The sequence below is a fragment of the Perca fluviatilis genome, chromosome 10 (genome assembly GCF_010015445.1).
Source record: "Perca fluviatilis chromosome 10, GENO_Pfluv_1.0, whole genome shotgun sequence".
Lineage (NCBI taxonomy): Eukaryota > Metazoa > Chordata > Actinopteri > Perciformes > Percidae > Perca > Perca fluviatilis.
The window spans coordinates 37393394-37414279 of NC_053121.1; the positions used below are offsets into that span (position 1 = coordinate 37393394).

At 39.9% G+C, this 20886-nt stretch overlaps 1 protein-coding gene and 1 long non-coding RNA gene across 2 annotated transcripts in view; both read right to left on the reverse strand.

Annotated features, from left to right (window-relative positions):
• Positions 1–7758: 7758 nt before the first annotated feature.
• Positions 7759–20886, reverse strand: part of LOC120566567 (NACHT, LRR and PYD domains-containing protein 12-like) — a 31899-nt gene continuing 18771 nt past the window's right edge. Inside the window, 5 exon segments of the mRNA XM_039813084.1 lie at positions 7759–7784; positions 8303–8371; positions 10357–10403; positions 10534–10707; positions 11917–12090. Coding sequence (XP_039669018.1) covers positions 7759–7784; positions 8303–8371; positions 10357–10403; positions 10534–10707; positions 11917–12090 — 490 coding nt within the window.
• On the reverse strand, positions 15727–20664 carry LOC120566868. Its single transcript, XR_005640478.1, has 3 exons — positions 20616–20664; positions 17908–17937; positions 15727–15751 (listed from the first exon to the last, which is right to left on the reverse strand). It is a non-coding gene; the product is annotated as an uncharacterized LOC120566868 (long non-coding RNA).

Below are 20886 nucleotides of genomic sequence, written 5' to 3' on the forward strand. Positions count from 1 at the left end.
TGTATTCTATTCTATTCTATTCTATACATCAAATAACAGCAAGTTCAAAAATAAAGAAAATAAAAAGTGCAGCCGTGTCAAAATTTGTATCAAGTTCAAAAATAGAAAAGAAATAAAAGTGCCACTTTGCAATCTGTTAAAAAAGGAACAGAAATCCATTTGGCAAGAAAGGTCTATTCTCCCTGTATTAGTGGCTGCAATGAGCCTGTTTTGCATTGCACAATTTCGGGGTTGATTGTTCTAATAAGCTATAAGGACGGTTTGCTCTCACACGCGCTGCATTTATAGTCACACACACACAGAGGTTAAATTGGGCCGGAGCGCACCGGAGCGCAGCTCCGCCTCCTCAGGTCCACTATACACCCTGCCGGAGCTCAGCTCCGTCTCCTTCAGCATCAAACATTTTGCCGGGGCTTCAGCCCCAAATGTATTTTGAAGTGTTGACTGACAAATATGAAACTGGACGTCGCTTTGTGCCCATTCTCGCTGTAAAAGCTGGGCAGCTACAGGTTTATGGATGCGCTCTGCTGGCGACATGCTGCGGCAAATGTGTCGCGTTTGTGCTCAGTGCATTTCTGCTATAAGTTTCGGGTTTCCACCTCCGATGTAGAGCAGCGTACAGCCACTTCCTAAACGTCTCAAACGGCGCTCTAGATGTCTGTCAGACGGTCTGAGATCTACCGTATCAGCAGACCAATCACGTAATGCGCGCAGACTACGGTGCAGGTACATTATTTTCTGAAATATAGTGACTTTTATTCTTGTAGGCTAATAGCCTATTATAACTTTATTTTTCACAAAATATCACGACTCCTCCAAATCTCAGAGAGCACAGGTGGGATGAGTTATATTTTGAATGTGCACGAGTCAACTCAAGTTTTGGACATGAGCAGAAATCTTGTTCAAACATCTGAAATATTACAGTCCAGGGATTTATTAAATGAATAATGTATCACTGAGGTGAAATTGTCATATGCACATTTACAGAGGTTACTTCCCCAACAAAAGATGCAAAAGAGGGAAGAATAAATTAGGCCTAAGCTACATGTGTGCTGACTCAGATATAATTAGAAAAGTCGATCTAAAGGAGAATAAATAGATGAATGCAATACAGAATGCCTGACAGCCTTACTGCAATATTTTCCATTATGTTTTATTTTTGAATTGTAATGTTTCCCTTTACATAAAGATATTTCAGGCATATTTATTCAGAAAAAGGTAGAAGTAGATGCATACAAATTCACCAAAATGCAGGAAATATAGTGTTTAATGGAAAAAATTCTGGGGAGGACCCCCAGACCCCCACATCATAAGTCAGCACACAAATCTGTAAGCAAAACCCTTGGCATTTGGGTTGCCAGGCCAGTTATGATTAGACCAAATGTTGGTGCCATCTAACAAACTGGAAGCTAAAATGAACATACACTGGCTATTAACAAGCTGGGCAAGCCAATCACTGTTAAAAAGGCTATAATAGTGGTTTCTGATTCTCTTAAATCAACATAATTTTCTTGTTTAAAAGATGTTTACATATTTGCCAACCAATATTTTCAAACATGTTCAATTTCATACATTTTCCAAGGGTGAAATACGTTGCCTGCCTTTAACATTAGCCTATAAAGGTAAGAAATAATAATAAAGTAAGTGAATTGTAAAGTATTTCTCTTTGTTTGAACTAATCAACCCTACCTTACACATTAATACTGGAAAATACCCTTTGGTGTAAAACACATTAAGTCATTTTCCGTGCGATTTTGAATGACGACCATTCCCCGTAAATAAGGGCTCCCCCCCTCCCTACAAAAGCCAATTTAACCACTGCACACACACACACACACACACACACACACACACACACACACACACACACACACACACACACACACACAAAACACACACACACACACACACATGCCAGTCACTCTCTAGTCTAGTGAAGGGGGTATGGCTGCAGCCTGAAGCGTCCTAAGCTGTCCCGTATCATGCCTGAGCGGCATCCGCGGTAATTTCAGAGGGTCAAAAATACGAAATCAGAATTATTTTTTTTCCAGATTGAGTCACGCAGGTACGGGTAAATCCATGGGCGTCAGTTTGGTTTGAAATGTGCTGGGGACAGAGACGCATTGGAAGTACATTTCCAGAAGTGCTGGGTACTTTTTTTTTCTCTTTCGCGCAGGTCATGTTTGAGAAGACGCTGTCCTGTAGCTTACTAATGAATAAAAAACGTGGTTTAATGTACGTAAACAATGATCAGTGATTACCAAATTTCTCTCTCATATTGCTCCTCATAACCACTGAAAACTTTCAGAAAATCAAACCCAAAGTCCAATTATTATGGACGTTATCTGACATCTGAGGCGTTTCTGCTTCACATTTTCACCAGGGCAGTGGAGCGGCTGTGGGTTGACTCTCAACGGTTCTCATGGGCTTTATAACGTGGTTTAATGTACCAAAACAACGATCAATCAGCACATTTCTGGTTAGATTTTTTGACAGTTTTCAGTGGTTGTGTAGCCTGGATGCCAGCCGAACTTAGCCCCACCCACAAAATTCGAGGTCGGGAAGTTCGGTCTGGACTCGCTCCGTTGAGAAGAAATTATTGCCCGACAAGGATTTGTTCCGGACCAATCAGATTGTCAGACAGATGATCAACAGTAACCGAATCAATCACGTCCACCAAAGAACGCTTGGGTTGAATTTGTTTACATCAGGTGGCTGCCGCTGGAGAACTGAGATGTGTAAATTCCTCCATCGGCGTCTGTTACAGACGATATCGACAGCGCATTCATTTTAAAATCCTCATCGGAGGAGCTCAACAACTGCCCGAAAAGCATGGTGGCGTTATGTGGTGGAGCGGGATAGAGAAGAGACTGGAGAGAGAGAGCATTATATGGTGGAGAGACTTAGAGAGAGACTGAAGAGAGAGAGCGTTATATGGTGGAGAGACATAGAGAGAGACTGAAGAGAGAGTGTTATATGGTGGAGAGACATAGAGAGAGACTGAAGAGGAAGGCGTTATATGGTGGAGAGACATAGAAAGAGACTGGAGAGAGGGAGGCCCAGCGGCTAGAACAAAGCCGTGAATCAGAGAAATAAAACGTGTTTTCGCCGATTCATCTGTAGAAACGCAACTGTAGCAAGCATGTCACTATCACTAACGTTATCCACATTTATATTTACACGCAACAAATGATATATCCAGCTTCTAAAAGTCGGAAGTTAGAACGAATGCATTGTGCAAAAAAAGAAAAGGAAAATTTCCTCCCGTTTGGCGCGCCCCACCTGTCACGTCTCTATTCCCCACCAGTGGGGCGCGCCCCACACTTTGAGAACCTCTGCCTTAGTGACTACCTTACCTATGGGCTAGTAAGTTTATAATCAGTGGGGATTCATATTTGCTAATAATACAGTACAGGCCAAATGTTTGGACACACACTTCTCATTCAATGCGTTTCCTTTATTTTCATGACTATTTACATTGTAGATTCTCACTGGAGGCATCAAAACTATGAATGAACACATATGGAATTATGTAACTTAACAAAAAGTGTGAAATAACTGAAAACATGTCTTATATTCTGCTTTCTTCAAAGTAGCCACTCTTTGCTCTGATTACTGCTTTGCACACTCTTGGCATTCTCTTGATGAGCTTCAAGAGGTAGTCACCTGAAATGGTTTTCCAACAGTCTTGAAGGAGTTCCCAGAGATGCTTAGCACTTGTTGGCCCCTTTGCCTCCACTCTGCGGTCCAGTTCACCCCAAACCATCTCGATTGGGTTCAGGTCCGGTGACTGTGGAGGCCAGGTCATCTGACGCAGCACTCCATCACTCTCCTTCTTGGTCAAATAGCCCTTACACAGCCTGGAGGTGTGTTTGGGGTCATTGTCCTGTTGAAAAATAAATGATAGTCCAACTAAATGCAAACCTTATGGGATGGCATGTCGCTGCAGGATGCTGTGGTAGCCATGCTGGTTCAGTATGCCTTCAATTTTGCATAAATCCCCAACAGTGTCACCAGCAAAGCACCCCCCACCCATCACACCTCCTCCTCCATGCTTCACGGTGGCAACCAGGCATGTAGAATCCATCCGTTCTCCTTTTCTGAGTCGCGCAAAGACACGGCGTTGGAACCAAAGATCTAAAATTTGGACTCATCAAAGCACAGATATCCACTGGTCTAATGTCCATTCATTGTGTTTCTTGGCCCAAACAAATCTCTTCTGCTTGCTGCCTCTCCTTAGCAGTGGTTTCCTAGCAGCTATTTGACTATGAAGGCTGATTCATCTCCTCTTAACAGTTGTTCTAGAGATGTGTCGGCTGCGAGAACTATTTGCTTCATCTGGTCTCTAATCTGAGCTGCTGTTAACTTGCTATTTCTGAGGCTGGTGACTCGGATGAACTTATCCTCAGCAGCAGAGGTGACTCTTGGTCTTACTTTCCTGGGGTGGTCCTCATGTGAGCCAGTTTCGTTGGCAGCTTGATGGTTTTTGGGAACTGCACTTGGGCACACATTCAAAGTTTTCGCAATTTTCCGGACGGCGACCTTCATTTGTTAAAGTAATGATGGCCACTCGTTTCTCTTTACGTAGCTGATTGGTTCTTGCCATAATATGAATTCTTACAGTTGTCCAATAGGGCTGTTGGCTGTGTATCAACCTGACTTCTGCACAACACAACGTGATGGTCCCAACCCAATATAAAGGGAAAATAAATCCCACTAATGAACCCTGACAAAGCACACCTGTGAAGGTAAAACCATTTCAGGTGACTACCTCATGAAGCTCATTGAGAGAACACCAAGGGTTTGCAGAGTTATCAAAAAAGCAAAGGGTGGCTACTTTGAGGAATATAAAATATATGACATGTTTTCAGTTATTTCACACTTTTTTTTAAGTACAGAATTCCATATGTGTTCATTCATAGTTTTGATGCCTTCAGTGAGAATATACAATGTAAATAGTCATGAAAATAAAGGAAATACACTGAATGAGAAGGTGTGTCCAAACTTTTGGCCTATACTGTATATTGGATTCATGTTAACACATTTGAATTTGAATTGTTTTTTCTCCAAAAATAAGCAATAATTTGGAGGGTCCCTGCAGTGAGCCCTGTTGAAGATCTCTGCAATAATGGTTAAAAAGTAATAAAGAAAGGAATGAATTAATAATGAGTTTTCTCATCTTCATTACCCAAATTATATCAGTTAAAGTGATTTCTGCACTAAAGCTCCTTTTTCCTGTGTCTTTGTTCATATATTTCTGTTTGTGTTTAACGGAGTTGTGAGTCATAACTGTGTTTGGACGAACTGATAAATTAAATATCAGGGTTTTATTAATGTTTGGCGAGTTTCTGCAGAGACCCAGGTGTGTTGAACGTAGCCTGCCGCCACCACCGCTGGTCAGTATCAGACATGTGCACAGATAGACTTATATTATAATATTCTTATTTGAGCTACAGATTATTGTACAGATAGTGAATTAGTCAAGTCAGCACTAATTTTTTTTATTATGGTGAAAGTAAAGTTACAACTATTAATCTGTATATGTAAAATATCCGGTTACAGAAAAACAGAATTAAAGCATACAGTGCAAAACCGAAAAAAACAAATAAAGAACGAGGGTAGGAATAAAGAAAATTAAAGAAAAAAAAGAATAAAAAAGTGTGTGCATACAAGAGAGTTTCATTCCTCTATACTCTATCCAATCTCCTACTTTTACCCATCTAACTCACTCAGGAGGTATAGTAATACAGTGCATATATGTATTTTATAACTTTCATTGTGACAGGTAAGAAACCAAGGGCTGCCAGGTCTTAATGCATTGTGCTAAATTGTCTTTCATTACATATCTTACCTTTTCCAGATGTAATGTATTAGTCAGGTCTTGGAGCCACATCTTATGTGTAGGGACCATTGTCCCTTTCCATGACATCAAAATCAATGTTTTCGCTGTGATGAAACAGTAGGAAAGGAATTGCTGTTGGAACTTGGTAAATTTTCTCAACGTTTCAGATGTTCCAAGGACAATCAGTAAAGGCTCTGGTTAGACAGATTACTCTTGAGCTATTGTCACTTTATTCTAATTATGGCTTTATTCTTGTTATATTACAAATTTCTTTCTCAAAATATCACAAATATTTATTCTCAAAATCACAGAGAATAACATAAGATAAGATATACTTTTTGTTTCCTAAGGGAAAATTTGTTTTGGACTCTGTCCGTTCCACAGCTTTACAAAGACAACAGAAAATACAGAAAATAAGCATCTCTCAACACATACTCTCACACAACACAAAACATACTCTCATATACATTGGACAGGTAACTATATAGTAAGCACATTAACTCCCTCTTTCAGTGGCATTTTTCAATTGAACAACCCTGTCGGCTGCATTCTCCACAATAAGTGTAGCACAGCCCTCGCACAATAAGATATTGCACAACTAACATATTGCCCAACCCCAATAGCCTACGTATTGAACAAAGATGGGAAGAGTTATTTTTTGAATGTTCAGAAATGTTGAAGATGAGCAGACATCTTGCTGAAACACATCTGAGCTATTTATTCGTTTCAGTTACAATTATTCAATCACACCGTTAATACCACCAAGCGCAAACAAAACGAGGAAATGACCAACCAGAAACATGCTGAACACAGAGATAATGAATAAGTCAAAATCAAAAAACATTAGACCAAAAGTATTTTTGGAACATGTGGAAAACCTTTAAAACGTTTTAATTTTTTTGTATATGTTTTATTTTTTTATTGACGATTTTTCTAAATTTGTTGACGCTTTTTGGCTTTTAATCTTTTTGTTCATCAGCTGCAAACAACGAAACAACAACAAAAATTCTGAGAAAGTGAAAACCAACAAAAGTAAAAAACAACAACAAAAGAGTTGGGTTGTTTTTTTCCCAAAAAAAATGTTTTGCTTTTCCGCCTTTTTTAAAAAAACAATTCACGTTTTTCGCTTGTTCCTTTTCGTTGTTTTATCAACGTTAATGGTGATTTTTCAAAATGTTTTGATGTTTCTGTTGTTTTTTAAAAATGTTTTTTGATGTTTAATCAGAAATTTTTTGTGGCTTTAACGGCTTGTGTTGTCCTCCTAGCTAAAGAAATGTTCGCACTTTAAAAAATTAAAAATAAAACTTTTTTTTGGAATTAGTTTTTGCGCTTTTTGATATTTTTGTTGGTTTTTGTCGCTTTTTTGACTGAATTGTCACTTTTCCCACTACTACCAACTTATACCACGAGTTTTACATTTTATTTTTGGAATTCAGCCTTGTTTATGAGTTTAAAAAGCAGAAATATGCTATGAAATTGAATAAAACACCCAAAATTCAATGAAAGTAGTGAAGTGATCCTTCATTTTACTGGAAAAGAGCGTTTTATATGACCATCCATGTTCATTTTAGGCAATTTGGTTGAAAGAAAACCCAAATTTCAATGGACCAAAAGTATTTTTGGAGCATGTGGGAAACAACTTTAAGTGACCCAAATGTAAATATGGCATTGCAATACAGAATACAGGCAATGTTTGAAAAAATTTCTTGTTTGCAAAAATTGCAAATGGCCCGATGTTCAAGAGGCAAACACGGGAACTTCACGTCATCTTTGATCCATGTCGTTCATAACTGGACTTTTAACAGTTTTACAACAAAGTAGGAAATAATAAACATCCCGGGGTGAGACAGATTGAGTGTGTGATGGTGAACAGATTCAACTTTGATTTCAGCAGCTGATCTTCAGTCAGCAGAGTTTCAGTCCACAGGAGAGACTCTCAGGCCTGCAGAGGACACAGAGACACTGAGGAACTAGATAACCAAAGCACCAACCCAGGATAAATAGGTTGAGTGAATGTGGTGTTGAAGGTGTGGAGGTGGATCAGTGAGTCAGAGGAGACTCTGTAGAAGGACAGAGTGCCAGCAGGATAGTCCACATACACTGCTACTCTATCAGAGACAGACGAGGAGGAGGAGGAGGAGGAGGAGAAGGAGGAGGAGGAGGGAGGGGGAGGAGGAGGAGGAAGAGGGAGGGATGGTAGATGTTCTGTTATTGTGCCTGACGTAGCAACCATCATCAGAGCACTCCAGACTCCAGGACTGATCATTATATCCAAACCAACAGTCTCTACTGTCTCCTCTCCTGCTGATTCCTCTGTAACTCACTGATATAGAAACCTCTCCTCTCCTCGACCTCCCAGTAACAGCGACCAGTCAGACCATTTCTACACAGCAGCTGAGGACAGTAGTCAAACCTCTCTGGATGATCAGGATATGACCGCTCCTCTTCCACACGTGTCACCTTCCCTGTTTTTGTCAGACAGTTTAAGTTTTCGTACTGTGTTTGTGTCCACCTCCAGTTCACAGGCATCTGATGGCGAGAACAAGACACATCTGCTGGTTATCATCTGTTGATTTATTAACAACTTTACTGACAATTACTGCAAGTCAATCATTTAAACTGATTCCATATTCAGCTGTGAATGATGTTTAACAAACTTTAACTTAAACAATCCAGTTATGACAACATGAACAGTTCCTGGACATTACATTAGAGTCAAGATGTCAACATATATACATAGATACCTAGAGATTGGCATGGGGTACTTTCCATAAAATCATCTCTCAATGCAAAATCAAACCAGCTATTCGAACGCTACGACATAACACCATACCAATCTCTAGGTATGGTGAAGGGTATGTGATGATGTGGGGGTATGGTGAAGGGTATGTGATGTATGGGGTATGGTGAAGGGTATGTGATGATGTGGGGGTATGGTGAAGGATATGTGATGATGTGGGGGTATGGTGAAGGGTATGCGATGATGTGGGGCTATTTTAATTCCAAAGGCCAAGGGAACTTTATCAGGATGCATAGTATCCTGGATCCATGAAATAACTTGCCTTTAAAAATGCCTGCCTCTATGAGAATTTAACATAGGGGTGTACTCACTTTTTACTAACGGTTTAGACATTAATGGCTGTGTGTTGAGTTATTTTGAGGGCCGACAGCACATTTACAAGCTGTACACTTAATACTCTACATTGTAGCAAAGTGTAATTTCTTCAGTGATGTCCCATTAAAAGATATAATGAAATATTTACTAAAATGTGAAGGGTGTACTCACTTTTGTGAGATACTGTACATGGCATTTGATTGGAGGCTAGTTTCACTTTGTCCAACAGCAACATTAAAATAGTTTAGATTTGTGTACATTGTTTCTGTTAATAATGTATTGTATTAACTGTCCATTTCATTATAACATTCAGATTTATCATAAATAATTGAACATGCACATGTATTTTAAGTTCTGTTAAAGAGGGGTGGAGGTGGGTTCACATTAGAGCATTTAAAAATGTACTTGAAAGTAACGCAGTAGTTACTTTCTGAAGTAACTAGTTACTTTAATAATTTGTAACTAATTTAGTTACTTTTTGGAAGAAGTAACTAGTAACTGTATGTAATTACTTTTAAAAGTATCTTGACCAATACTGTTAATGTCACATTTATTTATTTCCCTCTCCATGTCTCCCTCCAACTCTCCGTCTCTTCCTGCCGCTTAGAGACAACTTCGCCCTGAAAGAGAGTCGATACGAGCTCAGGAAATAGACTTTCAGTTCACGGCTGTAACTGTGATGTATGTGACATTGAGTATTGAGTACCCCTTTCCACTAGTTGGCGCTGTAGACGCCACTGTTACGGATGATTATCTGGATGTACTAGTAAACAAGTACGTTAGTAAAACAAGTGAGTAGTTTTCCACTGAAAACAAACGTGTCCGTGTTGTCTCTACTAACAAGGTTATCTGAAGTGAACCCACGACATAACAGTAATGTTACCGTTACATAAACGATAGTGTTATAGCGCAAAGTCTGAGTCAAAGATACACTGACCGATGTACACAGATTATCCCTTTTTTCCATTTTTCATTTGAGAACAAAATCAGAAATTAGAAAAAAAAATGGTTTGTTTTTTCATTTCAATTTTGGAAATGAGTATTGAGAAAACAAGTCATGATACATGGATTTCAATGATATAACTGATTGTACACAGATTTTTTTGTTTTTAATCCCAAAAGAGTTATGATAAAATAAATTGCCAAAAACAAAAACATATTTTTTTCCGTTTTTTCTGATTTCAAATGAATTACATTTCATCCAATCATTCCCCGGCCCCAACACCTGAAGGCAATAAAGTTCTTCTATGTATCCGCGAGTCAAAAGGAACAAAGTTAACTTTCTGTTGGCGCAACTGATTGAAAATCTGGAGATCATCATCGTATTTCAGTCAAGGAAATGTAAAAATCTAGTGTAACAGCAGCTGAGTTCTCATGAATCAAACTTAAACACACTCACACTTCCTCACACCAGGTCTCAGTCTCTGCAATCCACCATGGTCCACCCTGCAGAAAGAAACAAAGTCACATCAACTTCATACACCTTCACTCAGATCCTCCATTAAACATGAACCAGAGTTCATCGGATAGTGACATAGAAACAGTGTGAAAGCTGCTGTTGTCCATCTGTTCCTACCTGAGAGTGTCTAGTCTCCAGTTTGGATCCTTAAGTCCTGCTGACAGCAGCTTTACTCCTGAGTCTCCTGGATGGTTGTAGCTCAGGTCCAGCACTCTCAGATAGGAGGGGTTGGAGCTCAGAGCTGAGGCCAGAAAAGTGCAGCCTCCCTCTGAGATCAGACAGCTTCACAGACTAAATACACCCACACACGTTAGACATTCACTAGTTTCACATTGCCAGCTCTATCTCCACAGCACTGTGAAGGAAGGTCTGGCTACACCACATATGTTTTCTAGGATAGGAGAAAAAAATGTCTGGGTTGTATGCATTTCTTTAAACCAATCAAAATTGTCTTGGGCAGTGCAAAGCTCTGGTCTCATCGATGGTGGCTCTGCAAAATAGTATCAGGAAGAAACCTTTTGGTGGAACATTTCCCCTCGCAAAAATGAAACAGCACTTTTAATACTAAATAATAAATTAACTATTGACACAATACAGTAAGGTGAGCTATTTAAATTAGCTGGATACATGGGTAAACCTCATTAGCTCTTAGCAGTGTATCTCCTTGTGTACTTCGGTCCACAGCAATCCCACCAATCACTCCCAAAACGTCCCAGTTAGAGAGGAAATGCGCTAAAAATATTCTTTGTAAATCTTTACAATCATTCCCTGAAAGACCCAAGCAGGTCTGTCTTTTGCACCATCAAATGTTCTTCAAAATTTTAAATTTTCTTCAAAATTTAACATTTTCAGCATGTAACTTGCTAGCTCGAAGTCAATTGTTTCCGAAGAGAACATACTTTGAGAACGGCAACAAGGAGAGAAGAAGGAGAGGTACATCCAGCGGAACATCTGGCGATTATCCTGGATTAAACGTTTACATGTTTGTTATTTAAAAAATAGCATTAGATGCGTGTGGCTGGTAACATCCAATCATATTAATGCAGTACAGCACATACATTAGAAGCTGAAACTTATCACTGTTTAGTGAATATGTTCATACAAACACTGTTTGCTGCTGCAGCTCCTACACCACCCAAACCACCACGTGTGGTATTTCATGTTATTGATCAACAAAGGATTAATGTTCATGAATGTTTATTAAAGAGGGCTTCGGTAGAACGGCGCAGTCGGGGTGAAGTTGAAACACTGTTGCATTATTTGGTTCAGTATCGTTCACACTGCACTTTGTCAAGCAACCAAACACAAGGTCAAAACGGTCCTGAGTCTATTAGACAGGCTATCCAAGAGTCAGTTAACCCCTTCATTACAATATTGCTGAAACATATAATACAGGTCAGGGCCAGCCACTCAACCTAAAAGCTTACATAAAAAGTCCATTCAATAATTAATATATTAAGAAAATGTGAGATCAGATGAGCTGAACAGCTGAATCCTGACCTGAGAGTTTCCAGTCTGCAGTGTAGACTCTCCAGTCCAGCAGAAATCAGCTTCACTCCTGAATCCTGCAGCTCATTGTTACTCAGGTCCAACTCTCTCAGACTTGAGGACTGGGAGCTGAGAACTGAGGACAGAGCTTCACAGCTTCTCTCTGACAGATTACAGCCACTCAGCCTGAAGAGGAATCAGCGATACATAAGAAAATAATTACAAACATTTTCGCTGAATAAAAACAACTACTGTATATTAAATCTGGACAGTTATGTATGCACATACAGAGCTTTGTTGGAGGCTTTGACCACTGGCAGGAACCTCAGAAGAGACTCCTCTGAAGCAGAGTATTTCTTCAGGTCAAAGACGTCCAGTTCTTCTTCTGATGACAGTAAGATGAAGACCAGAGCTGACCACTGAGCAGGTGACAGTTTATCTGTGGAGAGACTTCCTGAACTCAGTGACTGTTGGATCTGCTCCACTAGAGAACGATCATTCAGTTCATTTAGACAGTGGAAGAGATTGATGCTTCTCTCTGCAGACAGATTCTCACTGATCTTCTTTTGATGTACTCAACTGTTTTCTGATTGGTCTGTGAGTTACTTCCTGTCTGTGTCAGCAGACCTCGGTAGGAAGTCTGATTGGTCTCCAGTGAAAGGCCCAGGAGGAAGCGCAGGAACAAGTCCAGGTGTCCATTTGGACTCTGTAAGGCCTTGTCCACAGCACACTGGTAGAATTGTGTTGCTTTGTCTCTGATCAATTCATACCAGCTGGATTTTTAATGTTTTTCTGCCAGCAGGATGACACCAAAGTTGATGAATGTCAGATGGACATGAAGAGCAGCCAGAAACTCATGAACACTCAGATGGACAAAGCAGAACACCTTGTCCTGGTACAGTCCTCTCTCCTCTTTAAAGATCTGTGTGAACACTCCTGAGTACACTGAGGCTGCTGTGATATCGATGCCACACTCTGTCAGGTCCGATTCATAGAAGATCAGGTTGCCTTTCTGCAGCTGCTCAAAAGCCAGTTTTCCCAACGACTCCGATCATCTTCCTGCTCTTTTTTATTCCAATGTGGATCTGTCTCAGCTCCTCCACCATACTTAATGTTCTTCACTTTGGACTGGACCACCAGGAAGTGGATGTACATCTCAGTCAGGGTCTTGGGCAGCTCTCTTCCCTCTCTGGTCTTCAACATGTCCTCCAGAACTGTAGCAGTGATCCAGCAGAAGACTGGGATGTGACACATGATGTGGAGGCTCTGATGTCCTGATGTGGGAGATGATTTTGCTGGCCTGCTTCACATCTCTGAATCTCTTTCTGAAGTACTCCTCCTTCTGTGGGACGGGTGAACCCTCTGACCTCTGTCACCATGTCAACATAACGGGGAGGATCTGATTGGCTGCTGCAGGTCGTGTGGTTATCCAGAGGCGAGCAGAGGGAAGCAGTTTCCCCTGATGAGGTTTGTCAGCAGAACACCCACTGAGGTGGACTCTGTAACATCGGTCAGGATCTCAGTGTTGAGGAAGTCCAGAGGAAGTCGACACTCATCCAGACCGTCAAAGATGAACACAACCGGGAACTCTTCAAACCTGCAGATTCCTGCTTCTTTGGTTTCACTAAAGAAATGATGAACAAGTTCCACCAAGCTGTACTTTTTCTCTTTCAGCACATTCAGCTCTCTGAAGGTGAATGGAAATGCGAACTGGATGTCCTGGTTGGCTTTGTCTTCAGCCCAGTCCAGAGTGAACTTCTGTGTTAAGACTGTTTTCCCGATGCCAGCCACTCCTGTTGTCATCACTGTTCTGATTGGTTCTTCTCTTCCTGGTGGGGTTTTAAAGATGTCTTCTTGTTTGATTGTTGTTTCTGGTCTGTCTGGTTTCCTGGATGCTGTTTCAATCTGTCTGACCTCATGTTCGTCATTGACCTCTGCAGTCCCTCCTTTTATGATGTAGATCTCTGTGAACATCTGATTCAGAAGGGTTGGGTTTCCCTGCTTTAGCAATCCCCTCAAACACACACTTGAACTTCTTCTGCAGTTTAGATTTAACTTTACGGTACACACTGCAGCACCAGTTCCTAAATGAAAAAACAAAAAAATTAAATCAGTGAGTGGATCTTTCAGAATATCAGAGAATATAAAGATGTTAAACACCTTTAGCTGTATCTCATGTTGACTTCATATCCTCTTTCCATCATGTTAAATCTGTTAAAATCCTCTTACTGATCTGTAGACGATCAGCCAGATCCTCCTGCTTCATTCTCCTCAGGAAGTGCAGTGTGATCTTCAGAAATGCCTCTCTGCTGCTTCTCCTCTGCTCTTCATCTGCACCGTTCAACATCTCCTCATCCTCCCTCTGACTCTCTAAGCATTCTGGGTAATCTGGACTCAGAACCTTCTGGATCTTCTTCAGCTCGTTCTTCACAAAAGTGCCGATGGCCTCCTCCAGCAGCTGGAACAGAAGATTATATGAATGACACAAAGTAAAGTCATTGAAGCAAACACCAGATCCATGGTTGACAGAATTTTGACAAAATTAGCAACATCACTATGATTGTGAACAGAATAGATGTAAAATTAGTTGTTGTACAGACCATAAATATGGAGTCCAGCTGTGTTTGGTGCCGCTGGGCAGACTGATCACTGGGAACCTCTGAGCTCTCCTGGTCCACTCTGTGGAGGAATCAGGAAGAATTAGCTTGCATTATTCAAGTTTTTCCAAAACAACAGATTTTGTGTTCAGTCATGATTGATCACAATAAAAACCAGATTCAATCAACACTGTAAATGATGGAAGACCAATTTTGAATCTCATGACTGCTGATGTGAACTGATAAACACTGACAAGTACTGAAAACATACAATGTTTTATCTGCTTTCACTGGTTTTAATGGACAGTAAAATTTTATTTATTGGCATTACAATGGCATACAACAACTAGGATAACTAGATTCACTTCTGATGTGATACTTGTTTGTATTTGGTCGGCGGCAGTGAGACCGGCCATGTCTGCCTGATGCAAACAACACTGTCAATGATGGAAGACCAATTCTGTATCTCATGAATGAGGATCAAAACAAAAAGTTATCTGTTTTAATCAACAGTTTTAAGTACTTACACTGGGTCAAAAGAAGGACGTCCATCTTTGAAGTCAATGAAACCACCCTTTGACTGATCACTCTTCATGGACACACAGCTGGGTACAGCAGACTTTTCTTTTCTTTTCTTAACACTGAAAGTTACAGAACATACAATATTTCTGCTTTCACTGGATATATTGGACAATACATTTTTGTATTGCCATTGTTGGGCAGAAAACACATTCTAGTCTTTTAGCATATTGTTTTGTAAGTGCTCTGAGAAAAAACTACTTATCTGCCTCCTCTTAGCATCTGTTTCAATCAACAGTTTTAAGTACTTACACTGGGTCAAAGAAGGACGTCCATCTTTGAAGTCAATGAAACCACCCTTAGACTGATCACTCTTCATGGACACACAGCTGGGTACAGCAGACTTTTCTTTCTTTTTCTTAACACTGAAAGTTACAGAACATACAATATTTCTGCTTTCACTGGATATATTGGACAATACATTTTTTGTATTGCCATTGTTGGGGCAAAAACACATACTAGTCTTTTAGCATATTGTTTTGAAAGTGCTCTAAGAAAAAAACTACTTCTCTGCCTCCTGTTAGCATCTGTTTCAATCAACAGTTTTAAGTACTTACACTGCGTCAAAAAAAGGACGTCCATCTTTGAAGTTAGTGTAATCATCCTTAGACCGATCACTCTTCATGGACACACACCTGGGTACTGCAGACTTTTCTTTCTTTTTCTCAACACTGAAAATTACAGAAAATACAATATTTCTGCTTTCACTAGTTATAATGGACAATACAATAAATAAAACACATACTAGTCTTTTAGCATATTGTTTTGTAAGTGCTCTGTAAGTCTGTTTTCAGACTTTAGGAAATCTAACCCATGACAGGAGACTTTAGCCAATCACAGGTCATTTCAGAGAGAGAGATAGAGAGAGCGTTCCTATTGGCTGTTCTGCACATGCAGACATAGAGGGAAGAGGTAGAGCTGCAAGACGAAGACTCACCCTGCTTTAAATCCTGATTTTTTGTTTTCTAGCCATTGCAGCTTTAAAGGTACAATATGTAACATTTCTGATTTAAAATGTCTAAAACGACCATACCTATGTTATATATTTTTATGAGTTGTGTTCTTACACCATCCCAAATGTTTCCACCAAATGTCAAACCCAGAGAAATCTGTTATTTTATTTTCAGACAGGGACATTTCCTTTAGTTAAGCCCGTCAGTGGCGTCATATAACCTTTCACTGTCTAGTTACTCTAACTTTCGTCAGAACATTGGCACCAAGATGATACGTTCAGGAGTAATTGTAAATCATACAATGTCACAGAAAAAAAGCCATACAGCATCATTTTGTGATTAATTATATCCCACTTTTTATCACAGTAATACAACAGAGACCTTATTTATTTTTGAAAGTTCAATATCGATACCAGCAACGCGTTACTACAGTGTGCTGGTTGACAAGTAGCTAACGTTGATGCTAATGCTTTGTGGGTAACATTATGAGGTTACAACATCATTCAACATGCTAATAAAGTTATTTTTAGTATGACTGTTTCGACCACAGTTAACAGGACTGGGCTAAACCACGAATAACTTCACTAGTAAGCGTTAACATTAGCTGTATAGATAGACGATTAATCTAATGCTAATTTAGCCAGCTAGCACCCCCCGGTCTGTCTGCCTCACTTCCCCGCGCGCAGAGACTCAGTCGGGAATGACAGCTGACAACAGCCCCGGACATATAGCTAGCTAGTTATCGTTAGCCCCCAGTCAGCTATCAGCCAGCTACTTTCATTACAGCAACCCCGGCCAGAACTTATCTCCAGCGCCTGGTGCTTACGACGCTAACGGCAGTTTAATTAAACGTCTGGAAACAGACCATATCAGACCCAGCACCAGTCACAACAGCAGCCATCCGTAGCGTTAGCTAGCTACATCTCCGTATTTCCTCCTGCCAAATTTCTCCCCTTTGCGTTTAGCTGTCTTTACGGTTAGCGAAATTAACCCGACAAAAGGTGGGTTAAGCACCAAAACAAAAAGTTAAGATTACTGAAAAGTGAAGGGGAGATCATTCCGGCAGCTGGGAGATGTTCTGCTGTTGCACAACAGGCAATGAACGTCCTGGCTTCGCTGTCGCGGAGATTTCCCGGAAATCCCCCACATCTCTCAGCCTCGTTTAGCAGCTAGCTAGCGTTACAACAAACCCCGTCTGCCCCGGTGTTGAAACCATCCAAAAGGTGACATTGATAAGTGAAATATTTTGTGTTTTAGCTGCTGGCTACTGCTAGCTTGCTGGCTCACTAGCTAACTGGTCAGCTATAAATAAAAATCTAATCAAGAAAAACGTAATTATGTTGGGGAAACTACAGCTATTTTATTAGAATAACATGAATAAACGTTACTAGCTAAACATAACGTGAATAAACTTGAATGGGTAAACTCGTCCGTGAACTGATGCATTCTAACCGGCAGCGAAGGTGTTTAACACTAAAAACTCCCATAATTCCACGCCAACTTCCCAACGTCATCAAAAGTCCAGTTTTACCGTCCCATTGTTTTGGTTGAGAGACCCTAGCGGCAGAAAGTTACATATTGTACGTTTAAGTTATTAATTAACAGAGTAGAGATAATCATTTAATCTTTGCGAGCACTTTGACCAACAGAGATCTCAATAAATATAAAATATGAGCCTTCATATAAGTATCAAAGTCCAAATGAAACAACAGTATCAGCATTAAATCTAACGACTGGAATCTGTTTTATAGATTAATAGCTTTATTACGAGTCCATGTTCAGGTGAAAGAGCAGAGACACAGTCAACTGTAAGTTATGAATATGTTGAAGGGTGAAACTGGATCAGATGTAATGTGAAGATTTAAGTGTGATACCTTTCCATGTTGGTGGTAACCTGCAGCCACCTGAGGAAGATAGACCGACATATCATTAGTCATCTGTGTAATAATCGTTCTTTTAATATTCAATTGAGTTCAAAACTCTCACATCAAAAAAGGAAATAAAAAAAGGACATGGCGTAATTTGAATTTGATATTTAATTAGTCCTATTAGTGTGGCCCAGTGGGCATTTCAAAGTGTGGGGTCTGGGTGTCCTCCCCCAGGGTTATTTTGACGCCAAAGACACTTGTATGCACTTGTATTTATGGTGGGAATACCTTTATTTGTCCTATGAGAAGGAAAACACAGATGACATTCAAAACATATCAAAAATATAATGGAATATAAAGCAGTAAAGGGGCTTTCACATCAGGGACCTGAGCCTGGATCATAAAAGTTGACCCCAAAGCAACGAGGACAAAATAAAATAGGCTACATATATTTGTCTTAAATGGAGCATTTGGGCCCGCTCGCTACACACACACTAAGCACACACTACGCACTACACACTACGCACTGCGCTCGATGAAAGATGAGAAAAGTCTCTCTGCATGTTGTGCAGCGTTAGTTAAGTTTGCTGTCACATTACTCGACCCCGTATTTGTGAATACAAATATCTGAAGTGAACGTTCTGTCACAATACTATGTTGTTGCGTATCATAGCACATTTTTAAGAGATGTTTGGAGATTTCTTAGTAGGTATACTGTGTATACCTTCGTATAAAGTAGACTACACCACTGCTGGTGTCCAAGGCACTCACCCCCGACAGGATGTGTATCCCCTAGACCCCGTTTTTTTAAATATCCTTTTTTTAATCAGAGCATAAAATGCAAAGTATGAAAAACAAATTAGTTTTTTTCTTTCAGAATCCTAAAGAAATAACAGAATAACAAATCATTTTTACATTTTCCGATTTTGGATTCTCATTTGAATAGAAGAACGAATGATACTATGGACTATTAGTCCTCAGTCTCATTTGATTTGTGTCTCATCAGGAATTAAATCTGTTTCTACTTGTAGACTTTAAAGACAGCAAGCTGTAGTTTCAAGTGTTTGTTGTCAGAGAAACTTTGTGCTGTGGAGTCATTATCAAAGACAGGAGGTCGACACATGAACAAACAGAGAGCAGCTTGTTTCTCATCAAACATTAGAGACTAAAATGATTCAAAGCTACTTACTTCTCATGAGTTATATCACTCTGCAGCTCTGTGCTGTCTGAACCAGGTCTGTGTAGAAGAGTTTTCTGTTGATCTGAGTGGGACGACATGCTCCATCAGGACTCAATCCTCTACTTCTTCATCAGTCCTCTGTGTCTGCTGTCACACTCAAACACTGCAATAAACCAGTCTGAACATGCAGCAGTTCAGATCAGCTATGTTCATATGACTTTATATGTTAAAGATTAAACCACAGCCGCTTCTTACTGAGACTTTGATACACTGGAACGAACCGGAGAACAAATAAAGCCCCTCCCTACTCACAACAGCAACACTCATACACTGTTATTGGCTTTATTTTACAAAAGAAGATGTGAATTAACAGCAGGAAGGTTTCCTATTGTTCACGTGTTTTTATGATCAATTTTTTTTTTAACATACAGAACAGAAACACAAATTGAACAAGAACAAAAACCATCTCCCACCCCCACCCTCTACGGTCTCGAGGAAAACAACACAAATAAACAAACAGTTTCACCTTTATTTTTACAGGCAAGTCATTAGGAACAGGTTTTATTTACAATGGCGGACTGACAAGTGGCATACTTAGGGAAAGGGAAGGAGGGCTAGATAATAAATACATTAGAAATACATACAGTTTAGAAATTACATAAAATACTATTTTAAATACTACACAGAAAACAATAAACCCTTATAATGAGATACGTGCACAGGTACATAGGTGAGTAAGAGAGGGAGAAACCATTCAAATATTTAGCTGGAAATTTATTATGTAGAGAAGCAACTGCATATGTCCGTGAACAAGGATGATATGATAGTTTTGAAGGACGAAATGGAAATTAGTTTGGATACTGGCATTAGTGTCGGCAGAGCATTTGGGCGCGATCGCTATGTACACACTACACACCACGCTCAGCAAGGAGCGAGTCGCTGAAAGATGAGAAATGTCTCTCTGCATGTTCTGCAGTTTTATTTTAGTTTGATGTCACATTACTCAACCCAGTATTTGTGAATACAGATATCTGAAGTGAACGTTCTGTCACAAAACTATGTTGTTGCGTATCATTGCACATTTTTAAGTGGGTATATGGGAATCCTGGAGATTTCTTAGTAGGTATACTGCGTATACCTGCGTATCACGTAGACTACACCACTGCCGGTGTCCAAGGCTCTCACCCCCGACAGGATCTGTATCACCTCGCCCCATTATTTTAAACATCCTTATATTTTATCTGAGCATAAATTGCAAAGTATAAAAAACAAACCGTTATTTGTTTTTTTGTTTCAGAATCCTGAAGAAATAAGGGAATAACAAATCCTTTTTACATATTTTCCAATTTTGGATTCTCATTTGAATAGAAAAACGAATGATAAACGGACTGTTAGTCATCAATCTCATTTGATTTGTGTCTCATCAGGAATTAAATCTGTTTCTACTACTCTACTAAGCGAGCTGCAGTTTCAAGTGTTGAGCAGCTTGTTTCTCATCAAACATTAGAGACTAAAATGATTCAAAGCTACTTACTTCTCATGAGTTGTATCACTCTGCAGCTCTGTGCTGTCTGAACCAGGTCTGTGTAGAAGAGTTTTCTGTTGATCTGAGTGGGGCCGATGTGTTCCGTCAGGACATCAGTCCTCTACTTCTTCATCAGTCCTCTGTGTCTGCTGTCACATGCACACACTGTAATAAACCAGTCTGAACATGCAGCAGTTCAGATCAGCTATTGCATGACTTTATATGTTAAAGATTAACATACAGCTGCCCTACTGCGACTCTGATACACTGGAACAACCCT